Consider the following 25,239-nt stretch of genomic DNA (forward strand, 5'->3'; position numbering starts at 1 on the left):
CCCAGTGAGGATGATATGGGAGGATGCATGATGCACAGCTGCCATCCTCTACCTACCCTCATATGGATAGGGACTTATTTGACCAGGGCATCCTTTAGAGATTTGACTCGATAAGATTCTGCAGAATATCTCTGTTATTAAATACAGGGGACTGAATATGCAGCATAATGAATAATATAAATGGAGCAGGACCTCACCTCGCCATTATCTGACTGACCCAGTGATGGCTTATTACAGCCAAGATTCAAACCCCTTTAGGACAGTGCTTCCCTGATCCTGATGAAGGTGCCAGGAACGCTGAGCAGCTTGGGCTCCAACCAGCAGCCCAAGACCACGGCGTCCTGCACACGCAGCGCGGACGGGGCGGTCAGGACAAGGCTGCCGCGTACCGGCTGCGCCCCGCGCCCCGGCACCCCGCTCCCGCCCGGCCACGGTGACGGAGATCGCGACTGCTTCTCCCGCCCCAACCGCCGCTCACTGCGCACGCGTGGGGCGACTCCGCCCCAGCCGCCCGCTGCCGCCCCTTCCCTGCGGCGGGGTCGCGCTGCGGTCACTGTTCGCGCCTTCTGGTTGCACACGCGTAGTCTTGGGATCCACGTCGCTCTCTGCCCAGGCTGCTCCTCATCTGCCTTTCTCTCCGCCTGACAGTAGCTGCTTGGTGTTAAGCTGCTCCAGAGCGGAACTCAGCCAGTCACAAGCCTGTAAATGCCACATACGAGAACTGTAGGAATGAAACCTGAGACTCCTGCCATGACACAGTGGCATCTGAAACACAGAGAGATGTGTCCTCACTATGGTATTGTAGCGCAGAAATATTTCAAGATCAACCCAATAACATCTTTACCGTGCACCTAGAAGAAACCATGTGCTTTCCAAGCAGTGGCCGTCGGCCGTGGCGAGGCACAGCACATAGGTGAGAGATGAGTGACTGCTGGAGGTGCTTGGAAGCTAAATAAAAATGCACTTCCAACATTGCCAAGAGATTGGGTACAGTGATAGCTGGAACAGCAGCATTGCACAGTGCTGTATTGCAATGTTTTCATCTTCTAAAGTCAGCCAACAAAAGCATCACTGGGGAATAAGAGGAGAATGTTAAAGCCTGAAAGCAGAACGATTTTAATAAGATGTGCATTTGCATTAACAACTGAGTTAAAGGTGAAACCCTGCTCTTGAGTATACCTAACAGATCAGTTTGTTACTTCTTTGTCCACATGTATTATTCCTGATCTGGAAAGTCATCAAGCTGGTCCTGGCTTGATAGCTCTATTAGAGCTACTATTGCTGCAAGTGTTGAGGAGACACCTTCACTCCTTTTCTTCACCTTCCTCATGTAAACAGCTAGAAATCTATACCAAGTCCTCCACCCTTTTCTCCCTGGAGTTACCAACTGGTAACTCTTTCCAGCCATAGGAAAACACATGCTACTCGGACTTAATCCCCAGAGGAAATGGTTTCATGAGCTCTGCAGGTCTCTGCCAGCGGTGCCGCCTGGTGCTGGGTCTGCAGGCACTGGGTCTGCAGGCACTGGGTGCTGGCGGCCGCCAGGTCCCATCCCCGTTGTGCTCTGCACACCACAGGGCGTGCTGACCCCAGAGGGGTGGCCTGGGCATCAGGGAGGGCCGGAGTAGCTGGCAGGGACATTTCCCACACCTGCCCTATGCAGTCCAGCAGGGCTCAGCAGCAACCCATGGCCACTAAGGCCTGAACACCAGAGTCCCCAGGGGCTTCTCAGCTGTCCCTGCAGGTGCTGGGGGCCAGGGCTTTGGGCGCCAAGCCCTGTCTGCAATGCTCCAATCCCTGTGTCCCTCCGCAGGCTGCTCGGGAAGCCCTCCTTGTCGCTGCAAAGCTACTGAAGTGGAAATGGCTCAAGCACTGCAGTGCGGTCCCAGGCGGAACCTCCACACTGCTGGTTCCCTCCTGGACCCAGCAGCTTGGAAGTGCCTGCGGGCTGCCTGCTGCCGCTGCCCGCTGCAGTACCAGGGCCTGATGGACCCGCTGCTCAGGAGGGGCTGCAGATGGTGCCAGGCCCTGGCCCTGGCCCTGGCCTCGCCATAGGAATCCGGCTGCTCGCCCTCGCATCGCTCCAGGATGCATATTAGGAAGAGATTCCGCAGCAGCAGCAGTCCATTGGTCTCCACGGGCCTTGCCCCTGCTCCAGGCTCCTCTTGCCAGCTCCTTGGCCAGTTGCTGCTGCAGGCTGTGTGCCTGATGGACAGCAGCGTGCTGCTGCTGCAGCTTGTCCTGCAGTTCGCGCCGCTCAGCCTCCTCGGGGCGCAGCAGCTGGCAGATCTGCTCCTGCTGCTGCTGCTGGTTGAGCTCCTGCAGCTGCTGCAGCTCCCGTGCCACCGGCTTTCCTGCGGGTACTCTCGCCAGAGCTGTTCTCGCTGCTCAGCTGAGAGCACCAGCAGGGCACTCTGTGTGACACGTCTTCCCTGCCTTCCTTCCTCCCGCAGGCATTTGGGGAATACCTCCAGCCACCTGAGAAGGCAGCCACTGTCCTCACGGCCGCTGAGGCCATGAGAGACTCATGCATCTATGACAAGCAGGAGGCGAGCAGCATCCTAGATGTGGCCATGACCTCCTGGCTGATGTGGCCAGCTACCTCCTGGCTGATGGAGGTAAGCAGCCTGTGGCTGCCCTGCCCTTGAGCCTTTCCAGGCGTTGTTCCTCCCTGCATCCCGCCTTCTCTCTCCCAGGTGCCTCAGGCACCTTGAAGCCATTTGAGGCCAGCAGAGCGGCATCGGAAGGGCGGCCATTTCAGTGGCAGCTGAGGAAATGACTGCAGTCTGCTGGCAGCACCATCCTCACCCATGTGCCCTCCAGGTGCCAAATATCCTGAGCTGCATCTATGAGAACATGGAACACATCAGTGCAGCGTCAGCCTGGCATAGCCTGGACTTCCTGCTTCGCTGGACGACAGAGGAGTGCCCCAGGGAAGTGGTCACAAGCTTGCTGAAGTTCTCTCCATCATGTGACTGACCCAAACAGCCCCCCATGGCTTGTCCCATGTGGGGAGAGAGTCCTGGAGCCCACAGAAAACCACAGGACACCACCAAGGAGCAGGGCCCTGCACCCCAGCACGCTCTCCAGCCCTGATGGGTTGGCCAGGCCTGCAGTAGCCAAAGCTGGCCAAACCAGCCCTGAGCCCCACCATGAGGTTCCTCCCTGCCCCAGGGGCAGCACTATTTCAGCCCCCTCCTGCCTGACCAGGCAGGGACATGGGCACTCTGAGCGAGGGGTCAGGAAGGGCCAGGGCTGCAGGACAGCCTGGCTGCTGCAGACCTGGCCCAGGCACTGTGTGGTGGGCGAGGCACGCCCACTGACAGAGCGCTCTGGCCCGGCAGTGCTGCTCTGGCCATGTGGGATGCGCTGCTGTCCCAGCCCCACACCTTGGAGGTGGCCTTGAGGGAGCTGAGCAGCAAGCTGCAGGACCTGCGGCTGTGCAGGACATTCAGCTCCAGCGCAGAGGAGGCCTGCATCCAGCACCTGGCTCTGAGTAATCAGAGCAGTCCTTGCTCATGCTCAGGGCTGTGCCTGCCTCTCCAGGAAAACAGGCACGGCCCTCTCCCCTTCCATCTGCCCCCAAACCATCACCTCCTCCAGGACACAGGTACACAGCCCCTTACGGCCAGCACAGCACCAGGTTCCCCTGCACCAGCCATGCAGGGACATGCCACGCTGCTTGGGAGCGGGTGCACAAAGCCCAGGCAGCCCCTGTCTGCCCAGGCAGTGCTCTGCTTGCCCTCTGCCTTCATCCCCCTGCCCTGCTCTGAAGACTGGAGACTTGAGGCAGGGCAAGGGCTGTGACAGGGGCAGAGACCCCAGTGGCCTCTGCATAGGCTGCGCGGGCTGCAAGGTTGAGCACAGGAGGCATCGTCACTTCCTTTGTGCCAGCTCTTGCTCTTGGATGGCTCTTCAGAGGTGTGTGAGCAAGACGCTGCCTATCTCAGAGCACACAGATAAGTGTGTGGTGTGCGACAAGTGTTCCCTAGGACGGGCTCTCTGTCCCCGATGACCTTGCTCTGAGCTGCCGGTGGGACCCAGGAGCTGCACAGTGTGGGGAGCCCTGCAGGCTCGGCCGGGCTCTCACTGCTGTCCTTGTTTCAGCTGCTGGCCTCCAGCGATGTGACAGCAGAGAAGTTTTCTGGGGTGTTAAAAGTCCAGAGGACCCTGCTGCATGCAAGGCCTGTGCTGCTCTCGCTGATGCTCAGAGGCCTTGTCACGCTGTCCCAGAGACCTGACATGGTGAGCAAGGCATAGTAAAGTGAAGCCACATTAGCAGCCTGGGGCTGGGCAGTGGATAACTTGGTGGCTTGACCTGTGCTGGGAGTCAGGAGCTCGGGCTCCAAATGCCCTCAACGTCCCCTCACAGGCCCTGGTACCATCGGTGTGCCCATGGACACTGCCTGCTAGGAGGCTGCTGCAGGGATTCCTGTGCCACCGGCCAGGCAGCCGGATGGGAGGCTGGTGCTTAGTAGCAAGAGCATTTTTGCCAGGGTGGTCTTTCACCGCTTCACAAAAAAGAAATTCTGTGCTTCATACAGGCAAGGAAAATTGCTGGTCAGGCTGCCGGACATGGAGACCCTGCGGAACACCCACACTGACCAGAAGATGAGGGCCCTGCTTGTGTTCAGAAATGTGATGGGTCATATGAAGAAGGAGGAGCTGGCCGAGAAGCTCTGGCAACTCTTTGATGATATAAGGCTGCTGTGCGTGCCGGGGACAGAGCCTGGGCAGCGTGCTGCGGTGCCCTGTCCTGCTCCAGGGAACAGCTCGGGGGCATTTGTTGCATTCCTGAGCAGCAGCTGCCAGGTGATCCATTTGTCCCGCCTGCGCCTCCTGACGGAAAGGGATGTTGGGACTGGCATAGTCTGGAAAGGATGCTTGCAGATCGGTGGGTTTCAGCTCTGTGCTCTTTCCTTCTGTTGCAGCCCTCGGGCTTTTGGCAGAAGTACTGCCGGTCTCGTCCCTGGCAGTTCAGACTATGCACGTCCTGAGATCTACAAGGACGCGGCCAAGACGGGGATGGAGCCTCCGGGCGCTGTGCTGATGGCTCTGAAAAGCCAGGCAGCAGTGAAGCTCGGTGTAAGAAAAGTGCTCTTTGTGATTAAAGCTCGACCACCAACCAGCCCAAGGCCACAGCGTCCTTCACACGCAGTGCGGACAGCGCGGTCAGGAGCCGCCAGGCAGCCGCTGCGCCCCGGTCCCCCGCGCCCGCCCGGCCACGGTCGCGGAGGGCGCCGCTGCTCTTCCCGCCCCGACCGCCGCTGGGTTTGGCCTCACTGTCCTCACTTGATGCTGCTGTAAATGTAGACATTTACACCTAACAGTGGTCCAGCCTGGGAGATTAGACTCATGCTTAGTGCTAGCGAAAGGCAGATGGTATGATGGATTGATTTAATGGCCCACTGAAACATCCATAAAATCAGTGTTTATGTTTAGCTTGTACTTCCCCAATGCTCTTGGTGGCAGTGACTAGGCCATTTTATGGCATACATGGAAATAATCACAAAGCTTCTTTGGCCTGCGTCCAACCTGGCAAGGTTCTCAGCGTTCTATACCACAATTTTCCTCCTGTTATAAGCTAAAAGATTTTCCAGTACATCACCCCTGACCCCCAAACTCGCCTGCCTTTTCCAACGAGGGTAGCCTTTGCACTAGGAGCTGTATTTTGAATGTTTATACTATAGAACAAGCGTAATGTCCTGAATCCTGGAATAGCCTGAGTGGTCTGTAATGCTACCACATTATCTTGTAATAACATTAGAAAATTTTACAGATTACACCATGTGCAAAGCAAGAAGATTCACATTCTTTGAGCGTACATTAGCCTCAAGACATGAAGACTGTGTTCAGGAGTGGGCTTAAACTGACCCCCAGGATGCCCATGTTTCCTGCTACACTGCTCATTTGCCTTTAGTTCAAAACGCTGCAAAGAGCTAGGTTTGGGAGATGTGCTTAGAGGACCACCATATAGCGTAGTCAGCCACCTGACTTCAGGCTGCATTAGGAAAAGTTTGGAGCCCATTTTAAGGTGTCAGAACTGCTTGGGCTCTTCCTCTCTAGAGAGCTCCTGAGCATATGGTGCATCCATGCAGCATCTATGGAGGGTATTTTTTGGACCAGATATGGAATTCATGGCATGTCATTACCACTCTTTTCTCCCTTTTTCTGAGCCTGAGAGAAAAGAGCAAACACCAACAGATTAGTGTTGACTTACTCTTATTCCTTATAGCATTTTAAATTGCATTGAACTGATTCTGTTAAGGAGTATTTTTCCTCTCTGTCCACTTTCCTGATTCAATTGTATGGTAAATCGTAACTGAAAACTAAATAAATGATGCTTAATGTTCTGAGCATATTCTTCTCACAGAAATTAAACAAAAGGTTAGCCTGCACAATAGAAAGGAGCTGACTTTCATCCCACTAATTTTGCCCGGAGTCCAGCAGAGTTACTTTGTATTTGTACTAGGGTAAGATTGTGCCCCCAAACTATGCAGAACACCCACATGTGCACTGGAGTGGTTACAGCCTGCACCCAGCACAGCAGATTGGAGTGACATTCCTTTCTTCCCACTCCTACAGTGTAGCTGTAACACAACAACAAAAAGAAGCATTTGATTTTTCTGCCCCACCAGCTGAGTATTACATTAGGACTAAACGTTATTGTTGGAGGAAGCACAACAATTCAGTGTTGTCAGTCTAAGGGATTATTGCAATTATTTTAAGCCGGGAGTCATGTAAACCTCAGTAAGCCTCATGTATGGATGGAGACTTTGAACAAACCTAATGAGCTTTGCTCAGTGGCCATGCCCCAGCACAACCTCTCCATCTAGCTCTTGCCTGCCATCATAGGACCTGCTGCTTCTCTGGGAGCATGGAGGGAATATTTTGAGGAACTGCTGCTGACTGTCCTTGCAGCAGCTGGTGGGTGCTTGGAACTAATGGGCTTATGCCAGCTTAAAAGGAAAAATCCAAGTGTGAACAAAGCAAACATGAATATTTCATGCCTGCTTTTCAGCTGCTGCAAATCAATAAAGATATACCATCTTACAACAGATGAGGTTATGTCCCTTTAAAAGCAGAGAAGTCACAACAAAATTTAAATAGATTACACTCTGCAAAATCACAAATCAGCTGCTTTCTGTCAAAAGTGAGGTAGCTCTACCACTCAAATTAGCGTCTTCATTGCAATCAGGCCTGGTTTGTACTGGGTGTTAATCCAAGTGTACTCAGAGCTGAGTATTGCTGCTGAGATACGAATGCAACAACAGTGCTTACACATCACTACTACTAAATCAAGATGCATCAGGACCTGAACTCCTGCAGAGGCCCAGGGAGAGCTTGCCTTGTTCCTCCCTACTTCTAGGTTTAGAAAAGATGTTATTTGTCCAATATTCCACACAATAAATTTTGATGCTGAAACTTAAGAAAAGAATACTTGTCCATGGAGCAGTCCAAAGTTTCTGAAGGGCTTCATTTCATGCTTGTGTTAATTAACCCTGTGTGATCAGCATCACTTACCACTGCAGGTACTCAAGGACTTTGTGGGATCTTTTTGCATGACTCGGTTTCACCAGGCTTGGAGCAATTTTGATAGAGCAGTGGAGTGGCAAACACTGGGCCTGCCTCGGTCCTGTCCCCTCAAGGCCAGCTTGCATCTCACCTGAGGGCAGGGCTCCCCATCCCCAGGTCCCACGGTAGACAACTGAAGGTGAGGAGAGGCAGGAGGAAGATCAGCACTGCCAACAGCCTGTGCTTCCCATGTAGGGGAGTCTGGTATCAAACAGCCCCCGCTGGCACCTTTGTCCTCCTCAAACCCGCAGAGCCAAGGGATCCCAGCATGGGGGAGGCAATAGCTGGCATGAGCCTGTTCTAACATGCCCATAGGGAACTCTGTGCAGAGGTGGAGAGATGGATTCCCTGGGCATTAAAATGCTCATATTGAAGCTCACTTCCATTCCCTATGGGGAGAGGCATGAGCAGCCATACACGGTGGGCAAGGGTAACAACACGAGGTGAACGCAAGTGTCAGCTTAAGAAAACCCAGCTGCCCTCTGTGTACATGACCCACTGACTGCACTGCAGTTGAGGACTGAGGGTTTCCATAGCATGTAGGGTGAGTAAACGCAAAGCCAAGGAAAGGAGCAACTTCAGTAAAGGGAAAAAAACCTAGATGCTTTTTATTCTTCCCTGGAAAACCAGCATCTGAAGGAGCAATATAAAAAATGCTGTTAATAATCTGCTGTCTAATTGACTGAGAAGGTTATTACTAGCATGGAAAAAACCACCATTTTTCCAAAAGCTGCCCACAGATGTCAGACTGCTTGGCTGTCTGAGGAGAAAAAACAGGACTGATACTCTGGACTGCTTTGTTTCTCAGATATTGGAGAGCACCTTAAATAAAAGCAAGGAGAGTTCTTGCTGTAATGGAAAAATGAGAAAACAGGCTGCCAGCATGTTAAAATACCAGCCTAGTCAAAAAATAAATAAAATATCTGAAGAGGCCACATTTATTGTTGAAATAAGAGCAGCTGCATGAGCGAAGTTTAAAATATTGTCCTTTGAAATCATAGAAGTCTGCTTATTTTTAGCTTGTGAGATGCTGTTAGCTTCCTGTATAAGCGCCGTTACATAAGGGACATAATCCGCACGGCAGCAGAGCCCATACATGCCAAGCTATAAGGTTACACAACTGCCCCTGAGCTTGCTCCCTCCAGGCAGAAAACAAAGGCTCACACCTCTCCTAACTGTTCTGCTGCTGCTGGGTCAGACTTACAGACACATAGAATCATAGAATCATAGAATCGTAAGGGTTGGAAAGGACCTTAAGATCATCTAGTTCCAACCCCCCTGCCATGGGCAGGGACACCTTGCCCTAAACCACGTGGTCCAAGGCTCTGTCCAACCGGGCCTTGACCACCGCCAGGGATGGAGCATCCACAACCTCCCTGGGCAACCCATTCCAGTGCTTCACCACCCTCACTGAAAAGAACTTCTTCCTTATATCTAATCTAAACTTCCCCTGTTTAAGTTTGAACCCATTACCCCTTGTCCTACCACTACAGTCCCTAAGGAAGAGTCCCTCCCCAGCATCCCTGTAGACCCCCTTCAGATACTGGAAGGCTGCTATGAGGTCACCACGCAGCCTTCTCTTCTCCAGGCTGAACAGCCCCAACTCTCTCAGCCTGTCTTCATATGGGAGGTGCTCCAGCCCCCTTATCACCCTCGTGGCCCTCCTCTGGACTCGCTCCAACAGCTCCATGTCCTTTTTATGTTGAGGACACCAGAACTGTACGCAGTACTCCAAGTGAGGTCTCACAGGAGCAGAGTAGAGGGGCAGGATCACCTCCTTCGACCTGCTGGTCACGCTTCTTTTGATGCAGCCCAGGATGCGGTTGGCTTTCTGGGCTGCGAGCGCACACTGCCGGCTCATGTTAAGCTTTTCATCAACCAACACCCCCAAGTCCTTTTCTGCAGGGCTGCTCTGAATCTCTTCTCCACCCAACCTGTAGCAGTGCCTGGGATTGCCCTGACCCAGGTGTAGGACCTTACACTTGGCTTGGTTAAACTTCATAAGGTTGGCATCGGCCCACCTCACAAGCATGTCAAGGTCCCTCTGGATGGCATCCCTTCCCTCCAGCGTATCAACCGAACCACACAGCTTGGTGTCGTCGGCAAACTTGCTGAGGGCGCACTCAATCCCACTGTCCATGTCGCCGACAAAGATGTTGAACAGGACCGGTCCCAACACCGATCCCTGAGGGACACCACTCGTTACAGGTTTCCAACTGGACATCGAGCCATTTACCACAACTCTTTGTGTGCGGCCATCGAGCCAGTTTTTTATCCACCGAGTGGTCCATCTATCAAATTGATGTCTCTCCAATTTAGAGACAAGGATGTCGTGCGGGACAGTGTCGAACGCTTTGCACAAGTCCAGGTAGATGACGTCAACTGCTCTGCCCCTGTCCATCAGTTCTGTGGCTCCATCATAGAAGGCCACCAAATTGGTCAGGCAGGATTTCCCCTTAGTGAAGCCATGTTGGCTGTCACCAACCACCTCGTTGTTTTTCATGTGCCTTAGCATGTTTTCCAGGAGAAATTGTTTCAAGATTTTGCCAGGCACAGAGGTGAGGCTGACTGGTCTGTAGTTCCCTGGGTCTTCCACCTTCCCCTTCTTGAAAATGGGGGTTATATTACCCTTCTTCCAGTCATTGGGAACTTCACCTGACTGCCAGGATTTTTCGAATATGATGGACAGTGGCTTAGCAACTTCATTCGCCAGCTCCTTCAGGACCCGTGGATGGATTTCATAAGGTCCCATGGACTTGTGCATGTTCAGGTTCTTAAGATGGTCTCGAACCTGATCCTCTCCTACAGTGGGCCTTAGGTCTTCATTCTCACAGTCCCTGCATTTGCTTTCCAAGACTTGGGTTGTGTGGTCAGAGCATTTGCTGGTGAAGACTGAGGCAAAGAAGTCATTAAGAACCTCAGCCTTCTCCAAATCCATGGTAGCCAGTTCTCCTGATAGCTTCTGGAGAGGGCCCATGTTGTCCCTAGTCTGTCTTTTATTTGCTATGTATCTATAGAATCCTTTCCTGTTATCTTTTACATCCCTTGCCAAACTTAATTCTAGCTGGGCCTTAGCTTTCCTAACCTGGTCCCTAGCTTCTCGGGCAATGCTCCTATATTCTTCCCAGGCCGCCTGTCCTCGCTTCCACCTTCTATAAGCTTCTTTCTTCCCTCTAAGTTTCCTTAGCAGCTCCTTGTCCATCCATGGAGGTCTCCTGGCCCTCCTGCTGCACTTTCTTCTAGTCGGGATGCAACACTCTTGAGCACGTAGCAGGTGATCCTTGAATACCGACCAGCAGTCTTGGGCCCCCCTGCCCTCTAGGACTGTATCCCATGAAACCTTACTAAGGAGGTTCCTGAAGAGGCCAAAGTCTGCTTTCTTGAAGTCCAGGGCAGTGAGCTTGCTGCATGCTCTTCTCACCATCCTGAGGATCTCAAACTCAACCATCTCGTGATCACTAGAGCCAAGGCTGCCCTGGAGCGTCACATTTCCAACCAGTCCCTCCCTGTTGGTGAGCACAAGGTCCAGCACGGCACCTCTCCTCGTCAGCTCCTCTATTGCTTGAAAGACGAAGCTGTCTTCCACACAATTGAGGAACCTCCTGGATTGCTTGTGCCGGGCCGTACCGTCCCTCCAACAGATGTCAGGATGGTTGAAGTCTCCCATGAGGACCAGGGCCTGCGAGCGTGAGGCTGCTCCTATCTGTCTGTAGAGCGCTTCATCCACAGAGACCTCTTGATCAGGCGGCCTGTAACAGATCCCCACCGTAATGTCCCCCATTGCTGTTTTCCCTTTGATCCTGACCCACAAACACTCTGTTACCTCATCACCCATCCCCAGACAGAGTTCCATACTCTCTAGCCTATCACTGACATAGATAGCAACGCCCCCTGCCCGTCTGCCTGGCCTGTCTTTTCTAAACAGCCTGTAACCTTCCATTCTGACACTCCAGTCATAGGAGCCATCCCACCATGTTTCTGTGATACCAATGACATCATATTCCCATAGCCTTGCACACATCTCTAATTCCTCTTGCTTGTTCCCCATACTACGGGCGTTTGTATAGAGGCACCTTAGCCGAGCTCCAAATGCAGCCGACTCAATGGCTGGGGCAGCTGGAACATCTCTACATCGCTCCAAGCACTAATTACAGGTGCTGGCAACTGACCAGGAGTGTTGGGATGGATCAATGCTCCCCTCCCCCAACACATCTAGTTTAAAGCTTTCCTGACCAGCCTGGCAAGCCTCCTACCAAAACAGCTCTTCCCCTTCTTTGTCAGACCAGCTCCACCAGCCTCCAGTAGATCTGGCCTCCCAAATGGAGCCCCATGTTCTAAATAGCCAAACCCCTGACTATGGCACCACCATTCTAACCATTTATTAACCTGCCAAACACGCCTAGCTTTTTTAAGGTCCTCCCCTTTGTCCTGGAGAACCGACAAAAAAACTATCTGTGCTCCAGAGCCCCTAACCACCTCTCCCAGGGCTCTGTAGTCCTTCTTAATGTTCTCCAGGCTACTGCTATCTGTATCTCTAGCACCCACATGGACCACTAGAAGGGGGTAATAGTCAGCAGGACTTACTAGAGCAGGCAGCCTCTCAGCAACATCCCTGATCCGAGCCCCTGGCAGGCAACACACCTCCCTCGAGACTGGATCAGGCTGGCAGATGAGTGCCTCTGTGCCTTTTAAAGTAGAGTCCCCTGCTACTATGACCCTCCTCTTTTTCCTGGAGGCACCAGTAGTGATCCTCTTTACTGGTGCATCAGCAGGATACTCATTAGGTGTGGTGGGTGCTTTCTCATTAGCCCCCTGCAGAACCGCGAAGCGGTTCTGGGTGGGGACATCAGATTTAGGAGGAAGCCCCTTGTCGTTAATTGTCCTCTTCCTCCTTTTTTTGTTCGTTTTTCTCGTGACTAAGTCCCAGCTTCCTGGGTTGCTGCCCTCCTTCTTTCCTATATGAGCAATGCTGGACGTTTGCAGCCCCTGCACAGTTTGCGCCTGGAGCAAGCAGCCCAGCTTCCTCTCAGCTTCCCTGGCATCTTTTAGCTCTCCAACAGCCTCCCGCAGCTCAGCCACCTGCTGCAGGAGGACCTCCACTAGGGCGCACCGAGTGCAGCCCTGCCCATTGTGCACCCTCGCCTCAAGAGACCAGTCGAGGCACTCTCTACACACCGAGGTCTGCGCCGCAGCCTCCCCTCTCATCGGCTCTGTCTGGGGGCCTACGCTGGCCACCGCCGGGGCAGAGCTCCCAGAGCGGGCCCTGCTCCTGAGGCGAGTGCTCACCGTCCCGCTCGCTCCCCGCTCGCCCTGCCTGCGCCAACTGCCGCGCCACGCCCTGGTCGCTCGCGCTCCCTGGGATGGGCTTTTCCCCGCTGAGGGCTGGTGCCGTCACTCCTGGCGCCCCCCACCGTGAGTCAGCTGCTCGCGTCAGCTGAGCTGCCGGCTCCTGGGCAAGTCCTGTCGAGGACTTGAGGCTCCCTCGGTCGCTCTTGCCGCTCCGAACTGAGGCTCCTGGACGCTGTGCTTCCCCCCGCTCCGGTGTTAAAGGCGTCCTCTCTGGAGATACCTCGGCAATACATGTATTGCAACGTACAAATGCATGCGCTCATTAATATGCACCTGTATGTGTAGATATGCATGTATATTAACACACACATTTCTTCTTATTGCAGCTTAAACAAGATATTCATTGAGACAGAAAAATACTACCTTGGAATTACTCTGATGACATTAAACAAGGAATAAACTAGTGTGTTTTAACACTTAACTCTGTAACTTATAAGCAGCAAAGTTAAATGTCAAACACACACTTTGGGAAGCTACCAAAAGAGCTCTCCCCTCTTCTCGAAAGTGACTTCTAACTGCTCCTTACTGCTGTGTGCTGTGGTATGTGGAAAGCACACAGTGCCCTTGCTGAATAAGAACAATTTAGGGGCTTTAATCTCATTAAGCAATATGTGACAGCATTGTTTTAACTTGGGTTTTTTTGAGAATCAGACTTTAGTCTCTGAGAATCTGTAAGTGTTCCCAGCCAGTATCATCCATCAAAGTGTACAGAACTATCATTTCCAACTTACTTTTAGAGCAACCTGTATTTGTAAATACTCCCATTATCTGAGTCTGGCCCAGATTGACAGGAAATTACTTTTCCTGAAACGTAAACAAACAAGAAATGGCTACCATAACATCTTAGGGGTATCAACGTTTCTTTGGCAAAAAGCATTCAAATGTCTTCTTATTATGCATGATGAGCAATTTTAATTTACTATCTGTCTGCATCAAACACTTCCAGTGCAAAACTGAGATAATTTTTAACTTAAGCAGCAATTTTTTATCTTAGCGAGGAGTTTTAACAGGAGAAATGCATAGTTGTGCACAGTGTTACAAATCCAAACTGGTCTGAAACTTCATCCTGTTGGTTTTGCCTGTGAGGGCTGTTAGCACTTTTTTTTATAACAGTATCATTCCCATTTTTACAAAGCCACTGACCCTAGCAGAGAACATTGCTTTTGGAAAAAGCTGCTGAAACACAAAACGCTGGTATGATTATGTTCAGCCAGTGAGCCTTTCTCACCTATTTTCGTCTTAAAGAATCAGTGGCAAAAGGGGACTTCAGAAAACACATTAAATATCCACAGTCCTGAGTTGGACCACTCCAGACTAGCTTTACCCACCCTAGCTTTGGCATCTGGTGAGGCACCGAGGTCTGGGCTGTTCACTGCAAGGAGCCTCAGCTCACATGGCAGTACACCCCATCCTTGGACCGATGTGCTGCCGCTGTCCCCTGCCACTGGGGCACAGAGGAGGGGCACAGAGGAGGGCAGAGGCTGCCAGATGCTGCCTCTCCCCTGCCACTGGCAGCTGTAGTTGTATAGAACTTCCAGGAACACTGTCCAATGGTAAATTTTTTTTTTAAGAAAAGAAAGGGCTCTAACTAGCTGAAATTGAAAAATTAAAAAAAAAATAAAAATCTGTGAAATTACATTTGCTTAGATACTTGGTTCCTTTGGTAATCATTAAGAAGCCTAGACCAAATTCTGATTTTGGTCTTCTACTTAAAACAACCTGGCGATGAGGATGCAGAACTGGGCTTTCAATTCTTTACAGGAATACCTGAGCCAAATTCAAAAACCTTTGTTTCCAGATAGATATACTACCAGAGACACTCATATGCTCTTCTGTGTGAAGTGGTAACCTAGACTAAAGAAGAGCCATTGGGCAAATTTACACCTGGAGTAACTGACAGAGCCCTATGGACTTTAATAGAAATAGACTTTAATACCCTAATAGAGAATATACACCATAGGCAGAATCAGGAATACTACCACTTTACCTACAGCATTTGTGTAGCTTGTATAAACTTCCCACAGAGTAGCAGAACTTTAACTGATGAAGACCTTATGTCAGTTTAATTTAATTTATGCTATCTACATAAATTGTGTATATGTCACAAGTTTATTCTTATAAATCTACAGAAATAATGCAAACACTTTACAAAGTTACACATAGCATTTTAAAAACACATTTCACTGACACAGTGCATGAGGATTACAGCTTTTTCACATTGCTTCTGGTTTCAGAACACAGCACACCATAATACTAATCAAGAGCATCCAGGTTAAATACAGACCTACATTGGTGACAGGTATTTCGCAAAACTGGGCTAACAGTTTCTATGCTTTCAATACACTAAAGTATGTGTAAGTTCCCCTTGAAGTTTAGCAAACTCTGAACTGAATAAAGGAGCTAAAGCAGAATATATACAATCAAAAAATATTTGAAAAGGTAAAACACCCTAGCTTTATTTTAAATTAATAGTTCTTAACAACTGTCAGTTTTTCTCAACTTTGATTCTTTCTCTCCCACACGAAAATAATGAAGTTTTTTACCTTCACTTTTGCTGTCACCCACTGCCGTTACGCATGGCAAAGCAAAAGGTCACTGGCAAAGCTCTCCTGTAGCTTCTCAGCACAAGTACAAGTTTATTTAACTTTTTTACTCAGGTAAAGCTTCCACTGTCACAGCAGAAGCTTTATCAGTTGAATGTATGAGTAAAACATGAGTTAAAAGTAAAGGAGCTAGTAAAAAAGAGGGGACTGCTTTCAAAATGCTTAATGTCTGAAGCAATTTCAGGAATGGCAAATGAAGAAAACAGAAATAAACTATTTAATCAACAATGCCTTTTCTCCATGCAATAAAAACTTGCTAAGGAACAGAATTCTTAGTGGCACCATTTCTTACTTCCTTGCACTGCCTCAGAAGACTAGTGTGTGGTACAGAGCAGAATAAGCTGCATGGCTGCTAAGAGGAAGACATAAAGCTTTTGTTTTCTTGATCTACTGAACACAAAGTGAACCCAGCGCTCCATTAGCCTTTGGTCAGGCAATTCACAAAATATTCCTGTCCAGCCCTGGTAACACTGACACATGAATCTCTGCCTCATGGCTTCAATACTCTCCAGGCTGGGTTCACCAGTCACCTGGAACTTGGGGCCTCTCTCTGAGTGGTGGGCTTGGATCCTAAAATTAGTGGGTGACAAATGGAGGTAAGCAGAAGATTCACTGTTTTTGCGGATACATCTTCCATTCTTCTTGCAAAGGACTTTGCTGCAGAGTTTGGCTGCTGAGGTCACATTAATAACATAATGTCCTAAGGGTCCATCAATGTACCGTTTCACAGTTGAACAGCTCTCCTGTAGATAATAAAAGACCATGACACAGTTCTCAGTAGCTAGCATTATATCCAAATTTATTATATCTAAGGAGATGCTAGTACAAAACTGTTCTTGGCTGAAGTAACTTGTTGAGATAAATCTTGTTGGATTTACGTACTGGAGTTTAAATGAGCTTACTTCCATGGGTAAGATTAACGAAGTGTTAACTTTTACTACCTTGTGTATTTGGATACTTGGTAGAAACATCCAATATTAGATTAGGAAGAAGTCCTAGTAAACAGAAAGAGAGTTTATATGCTAATCTGAGACTAACTAGTTCCTTAAGTAGACATTTCTGGTAATTGCTGACAAGGAGCAGTGCCTGGGACCAAAAGGTTTTAAAGAACATATTGAGCCACCACTTCGGTCCTGATATCTCCAACTCCTTCAGTTTACAAGGAGCCACAGCATTTTCAGAAACCAGTACAGAAGTTGCTGCAATTGCAGCTAGAAAGTCCCAGTTCAGATTTCCCTCTTCCTCTGCCCAAGTCAGCAGTGCTTTGCCAGAGACTTCAAGAGGAAGAGAGCAGACTGCATGAAAAGCAGAGCTTTTTTTTGATCCTAAACCAAAGCGCAGCCCAGGTTTAGGAGCAGGGGCTCTCCTAACGTGCCTCCTGTGGACCCTCAGTGCAGCCTCCTGCCGCCTCCATCACTTCAAGGATTATTTATGAAAGCTTGAAGAACCTGGGAAGAGGAGCAAGGCCTTACAGAACAAAGTAAAACAAACTGTGATTGTATTTGTGTGTTATTGTTTCAAAACATATCTTTCGTCTAGCCTGGACTCATTATTCCATGATGCTACGAATGACCTGCCCAAAGCAATGTTCTCTGAAGCAACAGGATTTCTCAGCCTGACAAAAGCATAGGACTAATAAGACCTGAAGCTGGTACTAAGCCATGATCCTCAGCTGCTGGCTGATGACTTTGATAAAGATAGGTAGGTGCTATGGAGCGCGTGGTGGCAGAGAAGAGGTATTGAGGTGATTCCTAAATACTAATAAACTGATACAGACCTACCTTTGAGCTGGCGTACTGCATACTGCCCCAGAGAACAACTCCGGCTGCTCCCAAAGCTGCACTTTCACCGATGGTATTGACCAGATCCCTCTGAAAAAAGGAGGCCAAAACCAGACATCAGAAAACCAAAGATATAAAAGTGAAAAAGCACTAGGATATGGGTATCAGTTCCCTCCCCACCCCGAGGAGACATTGTTACCAGTGGTATGTTCTTTGCAATAAAATCACTGTTTAGTTTAGCAAGCTCTTCTGTGTATCTCTAGAGGTTTGCATAGGTTGCATTCATGAATGTGACTAGTAAACAATGAAATCATTATAGTTCATTCCCAAGGCGTACTCCAACAAACCTGGTGGAGTAAGAATTGAATGATCTATTTTATCTACCAGTCTTTGAATGATTGCCATACCTACATAGGCACCATTTTTGGCAAATGATGACAAGTATGATCACACATCATTAGATTTCCCTTACAGAGTCTAGTTGCAGTTGATAGTTGCAAGACAAGTTGACCCCTGCAGGCTTTAGGCAGGGGTCTAACTTGTGCTGCTTTAGCCATGCCAATACAGTTACAGAGCTGCTGTTCCTACCAGCATGAATGCCATTATTCCAGGAAGCATATATTTGAAAACCAAGCCTCTCCCCATGCCACACAGTGCCAAATGGGGGGTGGGGTGGAGTGGGGAGAAGCACACATTTGCATACTGACTTAACCGTGTCCACTTTTAGAGCTGCACCAATAATCAGTGAAGCTGTAGCGACAGCAGTAATACAGCTTTACCAGACACAGACTGTGTGTAGAACAGGAGTCACTGGTGACTTGCCAACAGCATAGCAACATACCTTGCAAATGTCTTAAAGACATTCCATGAGGCCGTGACTGTTGTGTCTAGAGAAATGCAATTAAATCTCAGAAAATACAGAGGAAGGATCTTCCTCCACCCGCAAATTTCAAAGCATGATCAATTACATCCAAAACCATTTCTATCTACAAGAACTGATTGGAAAGTAGTTTCTGATCAGTGTGTGTAATGACAGATATTACAGTATTTGATGAAGAAACAGCAAATTCCTTTAAAAAGGCAGTGATTGATACAGTCTTTTCACCTGTTTTTAGGAGAATACAATCCAAAAGACCAGACAAATTATCACAGTATGGTGGTGGCACCTCAGAAATGCAAGATGATAGAGTGGAAGAACCATGTTATTATTGTTAATTACTACTAAATAGGGCCTGTTGATTTACCAATGCATAGTTAAGGAGTCCCCATTCCTGAAGGATTTATGGCCTGAGAGATATAAAAGAAGGCCTTGACCCTTGACTAAAGGTTGGACAAACCAGTGCAGCAAAACCTGCAGAAGTCTGAGGAAGTAGAGCTTGTCTACTGGCTCTTAGTGTAGGGTTCAGAGTGACATAAAATGTAATTGGCCTTGCCTGAAATTCACGTTGCTGCTGATCATCCAAGCTGGTTTTTAGAGAATGTCATTACTCTTAAAAGTATACAGTCTGATGTTAGTTTTATAAAAGGATGGTGGTGTGGGCTGCAGGTGTTACTTTTATATGGGAAATGGTGAGGCGTTTTTCCTATGGGAATGAATTTATCAATTAAAAAGAAGTATGTGAATTAAGGATCAAAATATCAAATGTTAAGAAAACGAGAAATACAGCCTGACCTCTTGGTAAGGGGGATTCTCAGGCTTTCCTCATCTGAAAGCATTTTATGAAGATTACCCAGATACAAAGGCTGATCTGTGATTCTGACTTAGCCACATGATGGTTAAATGATTTAGCACTAACACGGTTCATATCTCATTAACAAATTAATGAAACCTTTTCAGACAGGCAAAATAAATAATCAATAGATATTTAGCACTGATGGATGAACTAAGACCTGAGCAAGCCCCAAAATAAAGATTTTGTAAGTAATAATGCTTTAGGAGTTAGGGTGCTTGACCAGTAAATCCAGTTTTTATTCCCTCATGTTCCACCTCTTTCTTTTGTTACTTTTAGAAATAATTTAGACTCAGGTCAACAAAGGGATTTCAGCACTTCATGTCTAATTCATATGGATATAAAATAATCAAAATCAAGAGCATGATCCTTAAAGTTCTGCTAGTCCTCCGGGTGTGTGAAGTCCAATGGAACTGGTAATTTCACAACTAAAGCTCTCAAGGCACCCACACTTCCACTTTTCCCCCACACCTAGAATCACCACCTTGCCAATGCTAAGAAACTCAGCACTTTTCTCAGGTTAAGGCCAAAATCTGGCATTTGATTGGAATGTATATTCCCCTAGGGATGCTTAAAGGGTTCTTATAGCACCTACACAGGTGTGGATGCTGGTGAGAACAGAAGCTCACTGAAAAAAAAAATTGTATGTGCCTTTATATAAACACTCTTCTTCCACCTTACATTTCCACTTTTTATATCCTTTAAAACAAAGGTTGAGTGCTAAGAGAATTAGGAAGACATGGGCTGAATTTTTCTTTCTTCCCCTATGCTTAAAAGGTACATCATCTCCAGCTAACCCTCCATCAGGGGTTACTTTCACGGAGAGGTTACACATAGCATTCAGAGGGGTGCCATTTCTTTTTCTGATGCCATTTAGCTTTACACTAATTCAATACAAGTTCAGTGGAGAGCAAGAGAAACAAGTGGGAACCTGAATACAGTTTATGATGAATTCAGCTTAATAATTAGGTAACTTGCCCACAAGGAAAGAAGTAAGGTTTCTGACTGTAACTTCTAGACCTAGTTATGTCTTTTACTGAATGACTGACTCATGTTCAGTGCCTCAAAATCCATTACCACAGAAGGGCTTTTCCCTGAATAATCTATGAACAGGAGGTAACACCATCCTTTATTTTTGCTCTCTCATACACTTATTCCTTTTGTTCTGGTGATTCCTTAACTCTTTCCTGGTGTCTAACACTGGGTGCTGGATTCATCCTCATGTGTCTGGGAAGAGAACAGAGCCAAGAGCTCCCACACCAGAGGCAGGTGCTCTGACCAGCAGTCACACAAAGAGGGTGACACCACCACTACCCGCCCCTGACACAGACACGGTTAGAAAATGAAAGTTTCACTCCCCATTTGGATATTTTTAGGAAAGGAAAGCTATGTGCCTCTCATAATGGATGAGAGTGGGAGCAGAGATAGGGAGGTACCTCCATGAAGCCCGGAGTGAGGCACACGAGCTCCACCAGCAGCATCAGACACAGCAGTCCTGATTTCGGGACTGAACCTAGCATCGCTTCTCACACACCACAGCTTGGCATTAGTGGGGGCTCACTGGCACACCTCTTCTGTCTGAGCTTAAAAAGTACCTCATATGGAAGAATACATGCAAGTTTAAAAAATGTTAGATATCATTTTAAATACGAGCATCTTGGCATTTGTCTAAGTGTGGAATCCTATTTCACTCCTTGTACCAGACCCTGATCCATCCATGTTAGAGGACTGTCCTGAGGAGGCAACTTTATGGGTCAGCTGCCACTTAAGTGTCTGGTATTTCTCCAAGTGATAAACAAGTCAGCAAAGCCTCTTCCCTTCTAATGCTCATTCTTGTTCAAGCTTTTGGGGGCAGTGTGCAACAAGCAAAGATCCTCAAGATTATGCTGGGCTATCTCCAAGCAGAGGGGAAGAAGCTGTGGTTTCTATCAGTGCTTCTTCATATTCTGATCAGCCAAGTGACTACACTGGACACTCAAAAAATAGGAGGTGAGCTAAGGCATTTCAGTTTTGGAGCTTGAAAGGAAGCAGGACATTCAGTTGTAGTTACATGTTGACGAAAGAGAAATAAATCTGTAATCTTTCCTTTAAATTTTGACCAGTCTTAGTTACAGACATGCTTTTTCTGCATTCAGGAATGGTAGCACAAGCCTGGCGTGGTTGCAGGGAATGGCCTCTGTACGCACGCACACCTGGTCATTGGAGAATACTATCTGTAGGTGAACGAGAGAACTGTTATCCATTATTCATCATTTGTTAGTTGTCATCCTGCTTTATTAATGACTTCAGCCATCTACTCAGGAAGCACAGATGCTACTGTGTTTTCTTCCCTTTCCCACACACTTAGTGAATTGTCAAGGCGAATAGCTTCTAAATACCCTACAGATGGCAAACTGCTTCTATGTATTTCATAATGATCGGGATCCCGATTCAGATTTTATAAATTGTTTCCAAGAAAAAAAGCAGAATTAATTTCTCAGATACCTTATGCACAACTCACCTGATTTCCAGGTGCAGGCAGGGAGAAAGGTACAGCACACATAGCTACAGCATCTGTTTAGGAACTGAGTCTTACATCTTTCTGAAGGTCTGCTAGACAGTGTCTCTCCCTCAGTGACTCTGACGCACAACCATTCTTTCTATTTTCTTCCACTGTGATATTTGCTGCATTTTTCATACTGTGTCCAGAAGAGCTTATACACAAAGCTTGAATGTGCCAGCAATTATTTCTGTTGCACCAGAATGTCACAGCTCTTGCAGAACTTGATGGAGCAGGACAGCAGTTCTCCTGGCCCAGTCCCTGTCAGAGCTCAGGTATCTGTTATCTGCTATCCCAGTTTTAATATAGCCATTTAACCTGGATGTTATTGTACTGCATTGTCTCCTTTCCTTGCAACATTCATGCACATCATTGCTGGAGCTCAAAGGTTTCATGCCTTGTCTGTAGGTTTGTGAGCATCACTTGTGGGCATGTCGTGGGTCAAATGAGAAGCTCCAGTCTAGTCTAAAATCTGAACACACAAACCAATATTTAAAATACCTTGATGGCTTCAGGGCTGTGAAGGAAACCAAGAACATTATTTTCCTATCATTCCTATTTAGAGTTTTCTGAAGTGCAACCCCACAAGTTCCTGTCAGTCCCCAAGCTGTTCACACATAGCCTAGAGACATGACAAGCCCTGTCCCCATGCCTGCCTGCAGAGCTGGGTTCTGTTCTGACTAGAAAATATGTAGTAGAGCATAACCCAAAGATGTTTCTCTGGCTATGCAGGGATCTTCCTTGGCTGCAGAGTTGTAAAGTGATCTTTAAAGCATCCAAAAGTAAATGGCTACATGCAATTGAAAACAGGCCAGTGAGTTAAAAAATATAAAAGGAATGTAACTCCAAATTACCACTGTTCAGAAAATAGCTTAAGGTAAAAAAGTAACTTTATACCACCACAGATTTTGAACTTGAGCATAACTGGTAACAGCATGTTAGTTTTCATAGCTCTCAGTAACATTCATGGTATTTTTATATCGATCAAGGGACTAATTCATATTATAAAAATGTATTATTACAGCCTGCAGTTGAAGAATGCTCAATTATTTCACAGCCTGATTTCTTCAGTGAAGGTGTTCTGGGTGAAATCCTGCCTGTACCGACCCCAGTGTCTCCTTGCCTTCAGCAGGAGCCAACCTTGCCTGTTTGCCCACGATTTCTGAGTCAGTTAGGACCTGTAGTTTCCACATCACACAGAAAATAGCTCCAGAGAGCCCCTGGTTGCTGAAAAATGAGGCAGACTGAATTCATGATTGCTTCTATGCACCATTTCCTTTCTGGGGCAGCCTGAAACACTTCTCAGGTTGCTAGGCTTCTACTGTACCTCCCCAGCTCCCGCTCCAGGCTGACGCCATGTGTAGCCTGGGGCTTGCTTGACTGACTCTTGCCTTTTCCCTTGCCTCTTCTCTCCCTTTGGCTGTTCTGGTTTGAGTCAAGAACTTGTCTCTATCAGCAGCAGAAGCGAGCCGTCACACAGCTCTCCATGAACCAAGCGGAGGGAGCACCCCCAGATGTCCTGAGCCGTCAAGGGCTTATATCCATGAGCTCCCTGCCCCAGATTCCCTCCCCTCTCACGGAATTGGTAGAGATCAAAGTAAAACTTTTAGAACTTGGGACAACTACTAGAGAAATGAATAAGCATCCGTGCCTCTCTATTATGTGCATAAACAGGCAGAGTCACAATCATCATTACATATCCAGAAAGTCTGGGGTTTGTAAGCATGCATTTTTGCCATCAATGTTGTGAACACTGTATATTTATTGCACTCGATGATTGGTTGAAGGAACACTGCATGACTCAAAAACTTGGTTTCTTTATTAAAAGGACTCCGCGGTGTCAGCACTAAATGTTGGATCATGAAGATATTTGAACGTGTTGTACCTCTGAAAAGTGAGATGTCAATGCTCACCATGCAGGAGTTAGGAACTCCAGGCAAGACTAGTTTACTTGACTGGTTTATTTCTATACTGAATGAATTTACATTCAGATAACAAAACAAAAAAGCCCTGAGGCTCCTTTCTCATGAAAGTTTATGTTTCCATTACACTAATTAGTTTTAAACTTCATGAAAATTTGTCAAGTTCATTTCACAAGCTGTCCTGAAGAATTAAAATATCAGAATGAATTACTTCCTTAAGGAAATGATTTCTTTGTACTTTCTTTCTAAATTACCCTCATTAAAAATATACAATGTTATCCTACATAAGTAGACCAAAGCACTGCAGTATTAACTCTTGAAAGGTGTAGAGATTGTACTGTGATACAGGACTTCCTTTTAGAGGTGCTGCCTTAAATATGAAAAGCAAATGAATAAGTGCTTTTACAGAAGAAAAATTTTTAGCAAGTATTTTTTCTAAGAGGCTTTTTCTACTCTCTACATTTCTAAAATTGTCTGCTTACCTCTGTTAAAACATGAAAAGTATAGGCATAAAATGGTCTGGAGTAAACAAACACTGGCAAAACGTAGTCTTTTCTAGCAATTGAGGCAACACGTATTGCCTCCTTGACACGATAGTGAACAAATTTTAGTGCATTTGGACTTGACTTCAGTATATAATCCAGGTATATAGAAGGGTAAAGAGCTGTGCTTTCCTTCCACAGCCAAAGCAGGAGGTCATTGCGGGCAGACTCAATAGCTGGGCATTTCCCTGTGTATGTTTGAGGATGTTCTTTGTAATCATAATTGTAGCAGTCTGGGTAAAGATAGTAACCCCACAAACCGTTTGGTCTCATATGCTCAGCCAGAAGGATGGTGGTGTTCATAAAACTCTTGCCAGCATTTTCAAATTCCTCTTTAGCCACTTTCCTAATTCTGTCCTCTGACCACTGAGGATGCCGTCTCCTAACCATCTCAAGAGATTTATTTCTATATATGCTTTTGTTGCCCCAGTTCCTATCCCACTGGGGCCTCCAGTTTTCCCAGTCAATGACTGCAAGTCCCTGGAATTTCTTCATGGGTATGCAGTAGTCAATGTCAGACTTTGCTTTATTAAGGTGTTTGATAAGACTTTCATTCTGGGGCACCCCTCCATTGACAGGATCTCCATTATCTGAATAATAGGGATAGTATCCCAGGTGCGTGTGATAGAAGATTGTCACATTGGATCCACTCAGAGTCTCATTGGTGTTGGATACAATGTCAAAAATACTGAGATCCAGGTCCACCTTGTACCGCAGCCTGCACTGCTCGGTCGGTGCATTCCAAACAACCACGAAAGGCTTGTGCAGAACCAGAGGGGCCTGTGCCGGTTTCGGCAGCTGAGCATCAACCATAGCGAGCAGCGCCGCCACTGCTAACCGTCTGACCCACGCATCCATGGCATGGGGCTTTTCTGGGAAACTCTTATGGTGTGTCTTTGAAAAGAAAAATCAAACAAGACATGTTAGAAGGGCAGTAGCCACCCTGGAGGCAGATAGGATGGCAAAGGGATGTCTTCTGGTTTGATTTGCTTTTGTTAGCACTATACCCAGCACAACGAAAAGTGCAAAACTGTGATCTTGTAGAAATTAAGTCTGTTTTCAAATGCTTTCAAAGACTTTTTATTAGACTTGACTGGAAGTCTATTCTGATGCTCAGCTTTTTTATGTCTTTCCTTGTCACCCAGACACCTCCAACAGTTGATTCAGACCTTTCCTTAACACTTACTTGCTTGCTGAC

At 47.5% G+C, this 25,239-nt stretch overlaps 1 protein-coding gene across 1 annotated transcript; it reads right to left on the reverse strand.

The window, feature by feature from the left end:
* Positions 1 to 15,041: 15,041 nt before the first annotated feature.
* On the reverse strand, positions 15,042 to 24,899 carry LOC115605247 (hyaluronidase-1-like). The gene is made up of 3 exons (XM_030479397.1): positions 23,982 to 24,899; positions 17,309 to 17,398; positions 15,042 to 16,270 (listed from the first exon to the last, which is right to left on the reverse strand). Exons 1-3 carry the CDS (start codon positions 24,897 to 24,899, stop codon positions 15,842 to 15,844), a joined length of 1,437 nt encoding a protein of 478 aa, XP_030335257.1. The 3' UTR covers positions 15,042 to 15,841.
* Between the last annotated feature and the right edge of the window lie 340 nt (positions 24,900 to 25,239).

Source organism: Strigops habroptila, chromosome 3, assembly GCF_004027225.2.
Source record: "Strigops habroptila isolate Jane chromosome 3, bStrHab1.2.pri, whole genome shotgun sequence".
Lineage (NCBI taxonomy): Eukaryota > Metazoa > Chordata > Aves > Psittaciformes > Psittacidae > Strigops > Strigops habroptila.

Coding starts and splice junctions, on each gene's coding strand:
- LOC115605247 (XM_030479397.1), bottom strand. CDS start 24,899: ATGGATGCGTGGGTCAGACGGTTAGCAGTGGCGGCGCTGCTCGCTATG. Junction 17,399..23,981: donor CTTTTCATGTTTTAACAGAG/GTAAGCAGACAA, acceptor TCCTTTTTTCAG/AGGGATCTGGTCAATACCAT. Junction 16,271..17,308: donor TGCAGTACGCCAGCTCAAAG/GTAGGTCTGTAT, acceptor TATTATCTACAG/GAGAGCTGTTCAACTGTGAA.